Consider the following 17,081-nt stretch of genomic DNA (forward strand, 5'->3'; position numbering starts at 1 on the left):
CTCTACATCTCCACTTGGACCTCTAGAGCCAAAGGCTACAAAGCTGTAACTCCACAGTTCACATGGAAATTAGTTGCCTTGAAATGCAAACAGTTTTAAAGCAACTAAGTAGTTTAAAGTACCAGTGTAGGGGAAGAAAAAGTCATTATTTTATAGTGATCAGAGGTGTCTGAGGTGCTTCAGAGAGCAGAAAGAAAGGCACAATCCCTCTAGACCTTACAATCCAATTAACTTAATTAACCATGTTATTTCCCTAGTTCCTGGTAACTCCTAAAAATCAATGAGCTAAGTCTTAACAGCAAAGTGCATAACTAGAAACTTTATTGATCATATCTGCACACAACACTAACTGAACTCCCGAAGTCAAGGCTTGACATAAAACCCACAGAAGATACTTCAGTATCAGACACTCGCTTTATTTTCCCTAAGCCCCATGCAGGTACCAGATACAGAAGCAATCAAGAAGCAGGGACTGAAATTTTAAAAGCAAGAGATCAAATAAGGACGGGGTTAATGTTAATCTACGTTACAAGAATCGTTACAGCAGAAGCAGTTACACAGGACGTGGCAGAGGGCAACACCAGCACAGGATGGCAAGTGACAGAGAGACTCCACACTGGAGAACCCACAATTTTCCCATGATTAGTTAGAGAAATACACACCCAGAGCCAGACTGAACTGCTTGGAGGGATAGAGAGAACAAACAGCATCCAGCGTACACAAGCTGCAACATAACCTGGAGCTGCAGACTGATGAGGAAAGGTGTGAAAGTCTCTTTGCAAACAAAAATTACCCCAAGCAGATCCTAACCAGGGAAGAAAGACATCAATATGAACATCATATGCCCTGTGGTGAGTAACATGCATTAATAACAATTTTAACAGCATTATTATGCTTTCTTTTTCTGTAAAAGTGGTAGCTGGACTAAGGATTAGACTCTTGCAATTTCAATTACACTCAAAAGAAATTGTTGGCTTTTTATAAGGTGTGCTGCTTCCTCACCCATAAAAAAGGTCGTGAGTTCAGCAGCAGTCACATACAATCTAGAACAACAGCAGGCACAAGGGGACCCTTTAATCCCTTTTTACCAGCTATTGTCCAGGATGATCTATTACCAGCTCCTAATAACACTGAGGAGGTTGTTCATTTTCGAATAGGTCAGCGACTCATCATTTTAACTCACTTCCCTCCACTAAAAATCAATGAGCTCCTGAAACAGCATTATCCTGGATGATTGGTATTTTAACATCTTATTTACAGGGAAAATAGACCCCAGAGGTCCTTTCCAATGGTGGGTCACCAGTCAGCCATGAAGATGGACCTGCTCTCTTGGTTGGAAGCAGCCACTTCCTGGGAAGAGGACACCTTTCCACAAAGACATTTTAGTGGCTGTTGGGCAGATCTGCACCTGTCTTTTCACACTGGAATGGGAGTACCATTCACTAGAAGATCAAAGCGCTGTGTAATAAACTCATCCAGCCATGATAGTCCAGCAAGTGACCTCCATTCTCTTGCCTACTTGGCTGCATAAATGGGTTTTCCTACTATCCCTACCCACACACAAATTGTTATCCTCCACTCTACTTCAAGTTTCTACACATGAAAAGTAGAGCTAAATATCTCAAAAAAAGAATACTCTTCAAAGTTATGCTCATTTATTCAAATAAGGTTCTCCAAAAGGCCATCAGCAACTCTCTTCTCACAGCACAAAGTATTTGTATTTTATGATAGATACTATTTCAACTCCAAACCATAAGCCCGACTAGCTTAGTGCATTAAAACCATTTAAGGGTTTAAGAGCTTGCTAGTGGCCCACCAGCCTGGCTGGGTAGCAGCAGGCTGAGGTGACAGGTAGATGGGAAACAGGACACACATCAGCTAAGAGCAGTGGTTCATCACAGGAAATGTGCTAGGCTTCAGCAGAAAACAAAGAGGAAAACTGTGGGTGGGGAAAGAAGTAGGGTTTGCACTGGGGCACAGTGTCCAGAGACAAGTTTGCAAAGCTAGGGGCTATCACAGCTTGTGGGTGATTTCCTGTCTTTCACTTGCTTGGTGTTGAGGTTCAACAGGTCAAACGCTGGACTACCCCAGTGTGCACAGGCACAGCTAATAATGTTATTGCACCTACTTAGGGGATATGAAAAGCCTGTAGAGCCACTTCACTCTAAAGGAAACCCCTGCACGTGTTCATATACAGAAGAAATTCCTCAACTGTTTTAAAAGACTGACCATCACCACCTGCCCCTACAATGCAAGGGCTGCTTTATCAGGGATTTTCCCTTACATCCTACTGAAAAGATTCCCCACTTCCACCACATGATGGGCTTTAACAGCATGCCCATCATGCCAAGAGCACAGAGGATCTCCCTGCAGTATAATTCCACACTGCTCTCCCCAAACAACGCTGAGCGGCACCTCCAGCCTATAGCTGGCTGCCTAAGAGTTGTTTCCATGAAACTCACAGCTGGAGATGGAGGTAACTGTGAAACCAGACCCCTTCCTCCACGCTCCACCAGTTCCCATCCCTCACTACCATCTCCACACTCCCATCTCCACACTCTTCACCACTGCAAAGAAACCAAGCACCAGCGCTGCAGCTTGCGATTAAACATCACGGCATGATTTTGCAGGAGAGAAGAGATGCACATAAAAATGGCAGCCGGAGGACTTCAAGCTCATTAGATAAGGCAGTGGCAAGGCAATGAAGGGTGGTCAGGAATCAGCATCCTCTTGCGCTGCAAGAAGCCCCCAGAGAGGAGCAGCTGCTTCGAGCAACAGTCAGGGAAGCAGATGGGTGGCAGAAGATGGCAACTCCCTGGCAAAAATCCAGGCTCCCTCTTAATTATTCAAAGGCAGAAACTGGATGACATTCATTGTAGCTTTGCCTGTCACTGAATTACTCCCGGGCACTATGTGACCCTTGGCAAGAGGGCAGCCCCAAAGGGCAGGGGTAGTGCCAGCCGCCAGAGCAGCATGGGGCTCATCCCAGAGCGAGCCTGGCTCTGCGAGCCGGAGGCACACGGCTGCTGCACAGCCCATCTCCAGGCAAGGATACGTTACAGCCAGCAAACCTCACCCTACAGCAAGCCCTAGAGAAACCAAGCACCACAGCCTGCTCTGAAAATTCTTTGCTTTCTGATTCCCAGCCCACTTGCTAACAAGCCGCTGTGTATGCACAGTGACAGTGAAGGAACTACATTAAAGTAGGACAGGATATTCTAAAGAGCCAATTACAATGGCTATCCCAAAAAAACAACCCAGGAGCCATATCTATACATGGCCAAACACCCTTGGCAGGTGGTGAGGGAGGAAAAGCAGAATAAATACAATTAAAAAAGCAAGACAGACAGCTCAGCTTTGTGTTGCATTTGAAATGCAGTCTCCAGAGGCTGAGGAAGCAGCACAACTGACTGGGGTGAATTTTGAAATTCCTCAAAGGCAGGTTGCCTACATGTTCAGCCAGACCCAAACTGACAGAAACGCTGCTAACAGCGCCTAATTTGCTAGAGGATTATCACTTGATGTAAGGGATGGAAACTAGATTAGATGGCCGGTAACTCACAACACAGATCATTACTGTAGAGAGATATTTTCACCCACTTCAACAGATCTTTTTGTTCTGATCAGTTGTGTGTGCTGCAATAGATTCACAATTCTGTGCCAGACACTTTCTACCACATTTTGGTTTTTTCTAAAATATTTGGCCCAGTTGACATAATGCTGGGTATAAGATGTTAAATAGAGAGAGACAGCCATGAAGTTACTGAGGGTAACTGCAGTTTTATATCTGTCTTGATCCGAGTACCAAAACATTTTAAAGTGTAGTTGATACTTATATTCTGCAAATATGAAGATTGAGGCATACAAAGGTTTGCAGACCAGTTTACCATGTGGCACAGAATTCTTCAGTCCATTAATTTCAACTGTCAGAAAATTTCCCCAACACCCTGAGAATCTAATTTATAATTTTTTTGTTCAAAGCCTTACACTCAGTCAGAAGCAAAGCTATGCACCCAACCAAAAGGCCTGTGGCTCAGTTCTCAATACTAACCAACTAATTAGTAAGTGCCAGATACACTGGAATTGCTGTAGTTACCACCAGACAACAACCTCATCTGTTGGGGAACACAACAGCTATTTAATGCAACCAGGCGCTATGGCATGAGGTGTTTGGATGAGATGGAAAGTAGGACACAAAGCCCATGAAACATGGTAGAGTAGCAAAATACCAGTAAGTTGGAGCATGCTCACAGCATCAGCTTCTCATCTAAACACACGCCATGAGATCTGCAGCATGCCTGAACTTTACTTTCATTTAGAACAATCTAGAGGCAGTACACCAGCCTCCAGCCCACAAGGGACAAAGCCCAAACATGTTAAAGTGATTTTTCATCCTCATTCACTCTCCGGTTAAAGCAATTAATCTTTCCTCTCCTCCAGAGCTGCTAACAGCTCTGCCACTGGTCATTGGCTCACTTTTCCAGGGACTGAGCATTAGCCTTAAGACTTTTTTTTTTTTTAATTTTCCTCTTACTGAGTGGGGGGAAATCTATGTCCTCCAAATTCCTCCCCTACAAAGACTTCCTTATTTAACAGGGAAAAAAATATTTATGCAGTTTAAAGGACCTCAGCCATCAACAGGAACAAGTATGCAGATGACAGCATTAACAGTATCCACAAGGCCACATCATCTCTGGATACTGAGGTACAGAAAAGGCAAAGGAGCTGTTGATTATTTTCAAATCCCACATATAAGGTGGGCAGGTCAACCGCATACCAGTGCTGAGGACCAGAGTCCTTCACCAAGCACAGACATGAGAGTTGCTTTTCTGGGACCCTACGGCATCCACCCTGCAGGAACAAGACCCCACAGCATCCTGCCCACAGGAGGCTTTTACTGTCACTGAAGACTCACAGCCAAAGAGACCGCATATATCCCCAGCTTGAAGTAGAAAAGATGGTTTAGGGAGTGTTAGGAATGGTTGTGGACTCGATGATCCAGTGGGTCCTTTCCAACCTGGTGATTCTGTGACGATGCTCCCAAGGAGGATGAAGCACTGGAGCACCGCTCCCTGCCACTCACCGATCTACTCGCCCTCCCACCACAAAAAGGATGTTTATGAGGTATGGACATGACTGCTTATACATTATGGAGAGTGACTGCCTCCTATTCCGAGATAAAAGTAAGCAAAAGAACATTTAATTTAGAAACAAAATATTCATTCCCAATAGTGCCCTTTGTTCAAAATTAACACATGGCTCTGAGACAAGCTGCTACAAGTATTTTCTAATGCACCCTTCTCGGCGCTTTGCTAAATTTGTCCCATCATGACAGCCCCAGGGAGTTTCCTCCGATTCCCAGTAGCCAAAAGCAAAGAATCTGGGCAAGTCGTTTTTAACAGGGGAGGCCTCATTCGTGGAAATATAATCATCTTCTGGAAAACACATGGAAAGGATCAGATCTGCATCAGGAAATCGCGAAGTGAAAAAAAAGAAGCAACTTAGCATCGCCAATTTCTTTAAAACTGTCACACTGCCTGACAGTTTGCCTTTTTCTCTTATTTTTCTCCTTGTTTCTTTGCATCTCATTCGTTGCTAAAGCTTCAAGGCTTCTGCTGCAAGGGGATGCAAATGAAGACAAGCCTTCCCACCCCCTCCACCAGTCTACACACTGCTTCTGTGGTGCCTGCTTTTGTCAAACTGGAACCAAGGCTAAGAGAGGGTCCCTCTGTGCCCAAGCACTGTAACATCACCTAAACTTTGCCCTCAGAAGAGAGAAGAGTTTTTTTGGCTTTTTTTTTTTTTTCAAATGGAAGACAGAAAAGAAATCCAGAGGCCAATCTGAACTCCATCCCATAGGACTCAAGTGAGATCTTGCAAGCTTGACGTAATCCTTGCCTCTAGTAGCAGCTCCCCTCTTGGCTTGTATGAGGCAATACTTAAATGCAACCCACAACTTCTATTTCTCAAAAAAGATGAATAAAGCGTCACCAAGATGACTAACAACATTACACATACAAGGACGGTGACAATACCTGTAGCCCAAATAAATACTTGGAACATCCCCTAATTCAGGCAAGAAAGCAGCCAAAGTTAATAGATCCGCTATAACAAAAGCTCTGCAATGCCTTGTTCACAGTGTAAATAAAGTTGTTAAGCAAAAAAGCGTGTTACTTGAAGCAACTTGAAGAGCATAGAATTGAATTTATTTTGCAGCCTCAGCAAGAGGTTTCTCCTCATCAAGATGCAGCAGTTTAGCTGGCAGGGTCACTGACACCTCTACTTAGATACATAGATAAACACATGGATCTAACCACATCTTAATGCACAGCATTTCCTTGATCTCAAGCAGCACATGGTAGCCACCTTCTTGTCATACGCAGAATCATCTTGATGCAAAATACCTGAAGCTGTCAGAGGAAAATATGTTCTATTGAGCTAATTTCCCAGTGGAAAGCAGCTCTCCTAATGCTATCAGTGGAATCAGCAAGTTTTGCCAGGGCCAGAAAACAGTTCTGGCTCAAAAACAAAAGCCAGTAATTACTAGATGCCAAGTTCATCTAACATTTATGAGGGGGAAGTCAGTAACAGGGAAATCACCATAACTGCAGAACTTATTTGGTTTTATTATCTTATTTGAATTGCTTCATCTTCCAAAGACAAAGAGAGGAGGGAAAAATGGGAGGGGGGAAAAAAAAAAAAGGCAATTCACTCTCCTGACAAAACAAGAGGGCTGAAAGAAACAATCCTACTTGAATTTTCAATGGAAAGCTTCACTACTTTCTCTCTCAATGGAAGATGTTTTCTCCCAGTGCACGATTCATCCAGGCCAAGCACTGCAGAAGAGAATCTACTATTTCCGACAGAGGCAGTCAGCATGGGATCTGCTTTCCAGATCAAACGCTGTCCATGCTCCAATCCGAATTCCACCAGTGTCAACCCACTGGTTTCAGGAACACAGACATTTACACAGCATAGCTGCATTTGGGCTAAGACACACATGCAAGAGCAGTGCCCATACACACCGGGTCATTACCAGCATTTGCTGGAGCAGAAAACATACGGCTCCTCTGGGAAAAGAAACACAAATTTTCAACTTGTTCTAGACATTACACAAGCCTTTCAGGCATAGGTCATCACTCTGAGCTCCAAGGGCTAGGCCTGGCTTTTAAAAGATTGCTCCACTTACATCACTCAGAGCTCCAAAAATGCCCAATTCACTGTCTTAGGGCTCATGCACAAGGGGATAACTTAAACAGAGCTACACGCTCATAATTATCCTACTATAGTTGCACCTCTGTAAATTCACTTCTGTTTAAAAGTGAGTTATTTTATTCTACTATAACAAATTCAAGTAATTAGGCAAAATGGTAATTTTTATTCTAAAACTGAACACCCATAGGAATGTCTACACAGTTTTAACTGCAGAAAGATGACCTGGCATAGAGCACATACCCTGGTGGAGAGTCCTCCTTTGGCTATCCACCCAGCAAGGGTCTGGACATGGGTATAGATAAGCAGCTCCCCTGTACTTCTGTTTACTTAGACAATCCTAACAGCAAATAAGAGAAGCAGAGCAAATCATCCACCTCAGTCTCACCATACGCCTCAGTTTAACCTGAGCAATCTTCATCTCAGTACAACGCAGAGCATCAGAGGACCTCTAGGTCAGCAGCTGCAATCACACCTCAAGACTGGAGCAGTCTCAACTATCACGTCTGCTTCCTGGGAATTGCCCACATGCTTTTCCACTACACTTAGCATGAGCCCACAGCAACACCAACAGGTCTGGAGAACGATAAGCATGGCCTGAAACCAGACAGATCGGGTAAGTCTTCTCAGTCTGAAATTCGGCTGGCTCCAACAATTCACAGTTTCCATCAAGGTCTTCAGCTTCCTGAAAGGGTCCCCACAGACTTTCCAGCCTTGGCATCTCTAGAGGAAGAGTGTGCCAAACCACTGCAGCTGATGCATTTGTTCAGCACTGAGCATCATCACTCAAAACTGCTGATAAAAACTCCTTTGCAAGAAGCCCTACAGAGTGCAACAGCTTAAGTGACAGAGAGCAGAACTGCATGATATCCAAATGGTTTATACAGCCAAATTCTGTGAATGATCCATCTCTGTCTTTAATCATATTCCAACAAGGCTTTGGAGTCATTCTGTAAAACCCTTCTGGCTTTATCCCTATGTTGCGTGGGGCTTCTCAATCAGAGCTAAATTTTACGATTGCTGAAGTACAGGATCAAAAGCAGCAGCCCAAACTCAGCGCAGCGTGACTGTGTGACAGCCAGCGAGGAGGGGAGCCGGCAAGCACAGCGCCTGGGTGCAGCTATTACTCCTCACTTGATGGCTGCCAAATCCACATCAACATATTAATGAACAAAAAAGACCCCATCAAAGTCTAGAAGGATTTGCTCTGGCTGTCCCATCATTTTGATGAATTAACATTATCCCTTCTGCATTACCACCACAGCCTTCAAGCAACCCTAATTCCCCACCACAATTCACTGGAGGGTCAGAACCTCTATTTTTTCATTTTGTTTAAAACCAGTGGGCCGAGTATTACCAGAGAGCAGCCCATAAATTCCTGAGCACTCGTGTGCAAGTCCTCACCTCCAACAAAGCCTGGATGCACCATAAAGTAAAAGCATCACATGCAGGAATATATTAATATGCTGCATTCAGCAGACAGACATTACAGTCCTTCAACCACAGAGCAGTTCAACTGCACACTATTTAAGTGACAGCTATCCAGTTGAATTTCTTTACTGAAAATAAGTGCCAGTACAATAGATCATGTTGTTGTAGGTCTGGACAAAAAGACGCTGTAAAGTAACATACTAAAACTGATTATTTCAGGAGCAAACAATTTTAAGCAGCAGAATAGTTTAACTGATTTCAAGTCATGCACACCACACAGTTTGGAAAATCAGAATGTTTATGGGTAAGTGAACAAAAAATAATTTGATTTTTTGGGTTTTTGCAGTTACTCCATTTTAGTTTTTCTACACATCACATGCATTAAGACAAACAACATGGAACTCAATGAAAGATCTTCTAATTTTCTGCTAATCAAGCAAAACCAGCAAACTTTCATCTTATTGGGATGTTTCTTCTTCATGCGCATGATTAAATCAAGAAGAATCCCACTTCTAGTCATAATCATAGTTTCACACCTATGGAACAAAATATCCCCATGCACTGTTCCGAGGACAGAATAAAAAGCTGATGTTTATAGCCCAGCTGTTATAAACCCCCCTCAAGAGAGACTGCTGTGATATTTTTACCTTCTCCTTTATAAAAATTTAAAAAGCTCGGCCAAAACCAGGAAAAAACACACCCCCACCCCCCACTAAATTTTCCCCAGGGTCCAACTCCTACCAAATTGCATCTGCAGCAAGATAAGGCAGGAGAGAAAGGGAGATATTGCAAAGGGGCTTCACTTTGTTGCCCTCACCTGACAAATCAACCTGCACCACAAAGGATTTCCCTTTCCCCACGCACCATGGGACACCTCTGCCCATGGCTGCACCGCAGCAAAATGCCCCTATATGCTCTTACAGCTGTTTCCAAGGTAACCAGCATGGAGCCATATACAAGGAAGGAAGCAAACAGCAGCAACGCAATCCTGCAATATCGTCACTTTGGGGAGCAGGTCTAAGGCGCCCCTTTCCCCCTCCTTTCCAGCTGCCCCATGGTTCATGCAAGAGGTGGGTAACTCTCCTCACATTTTATAATCCTATTACATCAGTCTTTAAGGTTTGGAGTTTGCTGAGATTTTTAAATGAGGCATCATATTGGAATGTTAAGGTGAGAGTCAAATTTTCTAGTTTTATTGAAGGAAAATTGTTTGGGGTAGGAAGGGGAATTGTATCAACAACCTATATTTACACTCGAAACTTGTATTCCTTCCCAACAGAGGCACAAAAATGTTCTCAGATTTAGCAGAAGGTGTCTGCCCACTACCGTGACCCATGTTATACAAGTCGTATGCATCTAGATAACACTTATTTTCATCAGTTAGGATAAAAGCATTTCCACTGCTCTGTCTGCAGATACAGTTCATCCATGCTAAGCACCCAGTTTCCACATCCACTCAGATATGCCAACATCCCCAGAGCCTTTCCCACCTGCCCACATACATTCATGCTCCCAAAGCAAAAATTAGCCTTTGCTTCTTGTGTTACAGAAAGCCTGGCAGGAGCAACGATACAATTCAAATGCTGCAGTCTTTGCATAAAGGACAGAGGAACAAGGGAGAAAATCGGGATGGGAAAGGGTCTGGCATGGCCATCTAGTTCTCTCCACTGCCCTCAGAGGGGATCCGCTACCAGGGAGGTAAATCAGCAAGAGATCTGTTTGCACAACTCTGTATTCACAGCTATGGACAAAACTGCCTGGCTGTATGCTCCAACCCCTGCTCCCAGGTCCAGAACAACCCGACACTACCACAGAGAGAAGCAAATCAACCCCCTGACTTGGGAGTAACAGCTTGTTACCAATACAGGCTGGAGGGAACACATTTTCCATCAAGAATTTCCAAGCCATTAACATAAATTATTTTTCCTGCATGAAGCACAATAAGGAATAGCACATCCAATGTACAACCCTCTTGTGGTGCGAAACAAACACACATCACAGAATGAAGCATTTCTGCACACTGGTCAGGAGTCACTTCCATCTCCCAAAGGGCAGACATTTTTAAGGCAAACAGGCATAAACACCAACTGTGGGTGGTGTTTTGAAATAGCAATCATACTTCAGCACAGTTCACATCTATCTTGCATTTCCCTATATGACTTACCATGACTGACCTTTTGAATACCAATTGTGATTAATGAAGCTTCCAGCCTAGCACTGAATAGCTGCAAATTGCAAGAGATGCTCATCACATTAATATTCAGTAACCAAAATACACCACTCTTCTAATGACAAATGTGTTGCTTCTGAGTGTCAGGACATCTCCTTTGGCACCTCAAGTACTGCAGCCCTCAGAAGAAGCTAGCGCACTGATGGGCCAGAGTATTCATGCCTGGAGAAGCTCCCAGCTTGGATATTTGAAATAAACTACTATATCTGCATGCCCATGGAGATGCCAACAAGGCAGCCATTACTTGTTTTGAATAAGGAAAATCAGATGTCAGTACTTCTTCACTGACTGGTTGGAGGCTGTTTTGCAAACAGAAATCCAACCTGAACTCTGTAGAGATTTCCTGGCAGCATCACATGTGATATGACATAAAGCCTTCCCTATAACATCCAGTTAAAGCCCACACCATGCCCATTAACACTGCAGCACCACAAAAACATTACCAAATACCTCCTCTGCTACCCCTGCAGAGTTACATGCTGTAATACAAACATCAAACCGGTTGCCTTGGGGAAGGGGGAAAGAAGTTTCCTACAAACTTAGCACATCCTTTAGCATGCATCTGTCTCCTCCTCTACACAGCACATCAGCTTGAGCCTGCGAGATTTATTCCTCCAGATAAACCGTTCTGTGATTAACTAAATGGTAACTTCAAAAAACCAACTACTTTTGACCACCCATGTAAATAAATGCAACAGTCACTACAGAAAGCACTCAACATACTTGAAGGGATGCAAACCCGTCAGACTCACTGCAGTGCTGGGACTGAAGTCAGAAGGAGGGATGAGGAAGAAAGGTGTTATATAGACACCAAAGACAGGAGCCAGTACATGCATATGAAGTCACAGAGAAAGTAACCTGGCAAACACAGTAAGCCAGGACAGCTGTGCATCAAGAGCTCACTGCTGCAAATGTTTTAAGGCCCCTAATGCCATCCCTGGTCCAGCAGTGCAAGAGCATCCCTGTCAGCTGCAGCAGGGCAGCATTACAAAGCACTGCACCATAATAGGGCTGAATTCACACCAACAAGTCTCAGTGTGTCAAACAGGAGATTCATTCTTCTACAGGACAAGATTTTTAATAGCTCTGTCTCAGGTGGCTGGGATCTGAGTAGAAGCTATGGTCCCAGAGGGGTCAAACAGCAGAAATAGAAGGTATTCTACCAAAGCAATGGGAGCAAGGACACAGCACCAGAAAGACTCAGCAGCTTAACAAGTCTGTCCAGACATCTAACGGGGCATCTAACAGCACAATTTCTCTCTGTGCTTATTAACTAGGAGGACCAGAGAATTCCCTGATGTTTTGCATTACTCACACCAAATGATATGACAGTGCTGCTTCAGGTGCTTGGTAGGGAGACTTAACAGCTCATAACCTAGAGATGCAGTTGGGGGAAGGGATGCAAAAGAAAAACCTGCTGTTAACCACCTGCACCAAAGCAGCTTAATGTGTGAGGACACACATTCCGTCTTGCTTCTGCCCACCCCAGATCAGCTCCTCCACCCGAATCTTACAGCACCACATAAGAACTACACCTCATTTCTGAGGCATAAACTTTCCCCCACCACTCTCACTCCCGTTCATCTATAAACGCAGGAGCCAGAATGTAAGGTTTAAACCTCCCTCATGCTGTGCCACCTTGTGGATGTCTTCTCCCAACTTTTATCAGCCGCAGGTCCAGCATTTATTTAACATCACACTCTTGAGCACGTAAACAAAATAATTCACAGCGACTGTGAGCAACAGTAAGCGGCACAATAGGGATCGCATTACCAAGGCACCTTCTCTGTGCAATTCGCGATCCTTTTATAGCCCCCAGCTGGAGCCAGGCACTAGGAAGAATTACCAGTTGAAAACAACAGCACCAGTAGCTTTAAAAAGTTCGAGCTCGGATGTTGCAAGCCCCTCCAAAAAACGCCGAAAGGGCCATGCAGCCACCTCTCGCTCGGACTTACCCCCAGCACAAGGAAAAGCGCAAAAAGCAGGTACCAAGCAAGCCCGGGGATGGAAGGGCAGATGCCGCAGCAAAGTTTACCGGCGCGAAGAGCATCTCCCCCCCACAGGCCCTTCATTCCAGGAGCTCCGTGCCGGCAGAGGACCGTCCCCATCCCAAGGGAACGCCGCCACCACCCCTAGAAAAAGGGAAAAGGAAAAAGCGAGGCGGAGGGCAGCTCCGAGCACCCTTTCCCCCCGGCCGCGCTCACCGTCCTCCTGCATCCGCTGCAGGCACAAGGCGAGGCTCTTCCTCCAGCCCGGCATCGCGGCACAGGGGCAGTGCTGCCGCCCCCCGGGGCAGCGGCACGGCTCTAGAGGCCCGGGGGGGCCGGCGGGAGCGGAACCGAGCCGTGCCGGGCTCCCCGCCGCTTTATTGCCGGGCGGTGCGTGCGGCGGCGCTCCCGGCCCCGCCTGCTCCGGCCCCGCGCCCGCCCCGCCGCGCAGGTGCGGGGGGGGACGAGGAGAAGAACACCCACATCTTCTCTCTTTGCCCCTGGTGGGGTCTGCAGGGATTACACGGGCTGTCCCGCAGCGGTGAGGTCTCACCGTACCCGTGTTCCTGCGGGTCCCGCATCGCCGGCTGATGTCGAACAAATACACGCACAGGAAGGGGAGAGAAAACACGCTGCTCGTGCTCTGCATTCCCGGTGCTGCTTTATCCTGGTGCCTCTTGCCTTGGAGGAGCAGCCGGTGGCTCGCAGCACTAACAGGTGCGCTACTCGGTACCAGGGTTTGTTCTCAAGTTGGGTTCTCGATAAATAAAGTTCCACGATGGCCCATGTTGAGCGATAGCATCTTTTTCACGACCGCTTGTAAGCAGCCGAAGGAATGGGGGGGGAGGACCTGAACAACACCTTTGTCATTTCTTAATATTCCAGAGATTCCGGTGCTTTTACATCTACACAAAGAAGCTGTTTATTGCATGTGCCATGGCATTTGGATTTTTAATTTCCTGGGGGCAACATATCTATGCAGTGACTGGCAGGTTTTTTTGTTCTTCATTAGGCCTTTTATTAGCTGGCTGGTAGGTCTCACTCTGCATCTCTGACTCCCTTTGTGAAAGGGATATTATGTGCAACATCTGCTATAATCTAAAATATTATGGACCGAGCTCTCGTTGGGACAGCATGAGCTAATTCCAGTTTTAGAACACTAATGTCTGACACCACCTGGACTGGACATGGTAGCTGCAATGCCAAAGGTATACATCCATCTAGATACATCCGTATAGACTTCAGCTTGATTTTCAGATTAACTTTTCTGTGCCCACCTGAATGAAAAGCATTTGCCACAGGGCAAATTTTTTAATTTTTTTTTTTAATCCCCCCTTACGGGTTCTTGAAGAGCAAATGTAGGAGCTGGGCTGGATAGGATCTATTTTGAAGTTACTATCAGTAGTGTGTTTTCCCTGTATGTTAAGCTAGGTAAATAATAAAACCATAAGGATAGCTCTCTTAATTTAAGCCTAAGAGTCTGCAACACTGCAGAGGACGGACAGGGGCATGCGACAGCAGAGAAGTTCATGAGAGGTTCCCATCTCGGCAAAGAGCAGCTCTCTACAGGCTGCCTCCCTCATTTCTAACCAGAGCATTACCCATCAGTTTAAAGGATAGCACCTGGCTTGTTCCAGCCAGCTGGAGCAATCGCTTCCAAGAGAGATCTGCTGAGGACCATCAGCACTGCTGTCACCCAGACCCTGCCTATCCCCCACCAGCAGCACAGAAACATTCCCAGAAATAAAAAGATATTTTTGCCTACATTTACCATCAGAGCAGCAACGTAAGCAGGGATTGATTCTCCACCCAGCTGTAACTCCTTAAAGAGCTTCTTTCTTCACATTAAATACAACACTTTTCTATAGCTTCCTGCTCAGGGGGAAACACAACCCTCTGCAATTCCATTGCAAATGTACCTGGTGAGACTCCCAGCAAATCACAACTCCGTAACTGGACTGGATCAGGGCATATCACGCTAAATTACAGCAAGTTTGTGATACAAACCAAATATTTTAGCCAACAGCAAAACTCAGAAGCTTTTTAGAGAAGGACTAATCTGAAGCCAGCAAGCATCTTGGTGGAAGAAGACAATACTTGCTCAATGGTTAAATCCCAGCACACAGAGAGAGAGGTGCGGTCGGGTTATATGACTGACTCAAACACCCACGCAGGCAGATCACCTGCTCTTTCTGTGCCTTAGTTTCCTCAGCTGTAATTTATAATTGCTTGATGATATTCAGATTCTGAGTATTGGAAAAGGATTCCAAGAAAGATGACTATTAGTGATCTAACGTGGCTCTCAGGAAAAGTAATGAAAGTCTGAGGAAAACATGACATACAAAGGGGCTTTTAAAAGTAAGGTCAAATTGATAGTTTTTGTACCTAAAAGCTCATCTTTTTTTGCCATTTACACTGGCTGATTGCACAGAAGACTGCCTTAAATCTCTTTAGACCATCATGGCTACAACAATACTACTTTTAAAGACATTGGTGCTACAAACATAATTAAACATGAAAATAGCAAGCACATTACTAGCTGAAAATGTAGCTGAGGGCTTTTAAAATTTGACACATATATTATTGTAGAAAGAGCCAAAGCTAGAGTGGTGAGATTTTTCTCAAGCACTGCATGTTAGCCTAACTTCAGTGCTTACATGTGAAACTGTGTTAGAGAAAACAAAACATAGCTAAAAATACTGGTTGTGAATTCATAAGCAGAATCAATATGACAGATGCTATGGTACATCTTTGGAGGGAAGTCATGGAGGGATATTTCAAGCAGCAGAAAGTCCATAGGAAACCTTAGAAGTGAATACCCATGCCCCAGAGCAACGTCTAATCTGTCAGTATGACTGAAATGTCCAGCTGTAGGATTTTGAGCACCACAGCAACATGGATACTGCCACATCTTTAGAAGGTGCTGCTGTCCTCCCACCCATCCTGCAGAAATGGTTGTCAAACGAAATTTGTGAGTCAGAGATTCCATTTTGGCCACATGCCTTCGGACAGGATGACCTGTTTTGATCAACTGAGGACTTAACTGCACTGACTGTTTTGCCAGCTGGTGGTTCTCCCACCACTGGAGAACACAAGTACAGCATGACTGAGGTCCCAGCTGCCTGCAAGTTGGGCAAAAGGTAAGGTCTCCACCCTGCAGTGCCTGCGTCTTAAATGAGCAGCATGGCTCAGAACAAAAAGCAGGTTTTCCTTGCATGTGTATTGGGGTGTCTCTCTAGGGCTGGAGGGGTGACAGTAGGTCTTGAGTTGCAGATTTGCTCTTAATGGGTTTGTAGAGAACATAGTCTCTACAGCCCTAGGTAGCTTCAAGCTCTGCACCTCTCTCCCAGCAACTTTCTTTGGCGTGTGAGGAGAGAATTGGGTCCACTGCGCTTTAAATACCAGTACAGCTGTAAGAAGAAAAAATTAATGCACCAAGTTTTCCAGTCTCAGAAGTTGGCTACTGCCTGCCACCAAGCATGCAAACCAGGCCTTTCAAGCCAGGTGGATCTCACACTCTCTTACACACTGTATGCACAAGGTGGTGAGCAGACAGTGGCATCATATGTGTGGTAAAAGGAAGCTCCCAAGTACAAATACCGTTTTCTTGCAAGGTGGAAGGGAGAATATCCAGGCTTTTCAGCTTCCATTTTGTCCCTGATCTGTATGCCTCCAGACACTTCCAGCAAATTCTTCTGTCACGTGTTCCCTCACCTTAAAGGTCGCTCACTTTACCATCCCACAATGAGAATAAATTGACTCCCTGCAACAAGTAAAATTAGTGAAATGAGGCAATCTTCACTTTCAGCCCCAAATCAAGTGATTTGAGTTCTCCTCTTGCTATTTCCGAGTCAGTGAAGATCTGGGGAGACCCTTAGGAGTGGTATTCAGTCCTTCCACCATTCCCAGCAGCCTGAGTGAAGGTGTACCACAAGTGACGTGGCACCCTCCCAAGACCACACGGTTTCAGCAGTGATCTGGAGGCATCATTAAACCCTCTAGGGAAGCAGAGAGGACTGTGGGCTTTCCCCTCTCATATTGACCTACTGCTCCTGCCTGGCAGCATTCAATAGTTAAGATCAAACTAGAAATTACTTTGACCTAAGTAATCCTGCACAAAGGAAATCTATTTAGGTATCTAGAATAATCTTTTTCTTTCTCTCTCCTCCTCCTGAACTTAATTAAGTAAAAGATAAATCTTCTTCCTCTACCAAGGCTGG

General features: G+C 45.1%; 1 protein-coding gene across 1 annotated transcript in view; it reads right to left on the reverse strand.

Annotated features, from left to right (window-relative positions):
- The window catches only part of GRIP2 (glutamate receptor interacting protein 2), a 262,314-nt gene extending 249,167 nt beyond the window's left edge, over positions 1-13,147 (reverse strand). The window contains exon 1 of the mRNA XM_054076728.1: positions 13,078-13,147. Coding sequence (XP_053932703.1) covers positions 13,078-13,132 — 55 coding nt within the window. The 5' untranslated portion in view covers positions 13,133-13,147. The remainder of the gene's footprint in view (positions 1-13,077) is intronic.
- Positions 13,148-17,081: the final 3,934 nt, after the last annotated feature.

Source organism: Cuculus canorus, chromosome 11, assembly GCF_017976375.1.
Source record: "Cuculus canorus isolate bCucCan1 chromosome 11, bCucCan1.pri, whole genome shotgun sequence".
NCBI lineage: Eukaryota > Metazoa > Chordata > Aves > Cuculiformes > Cuculidae > Cuculus > Cuculus canorus.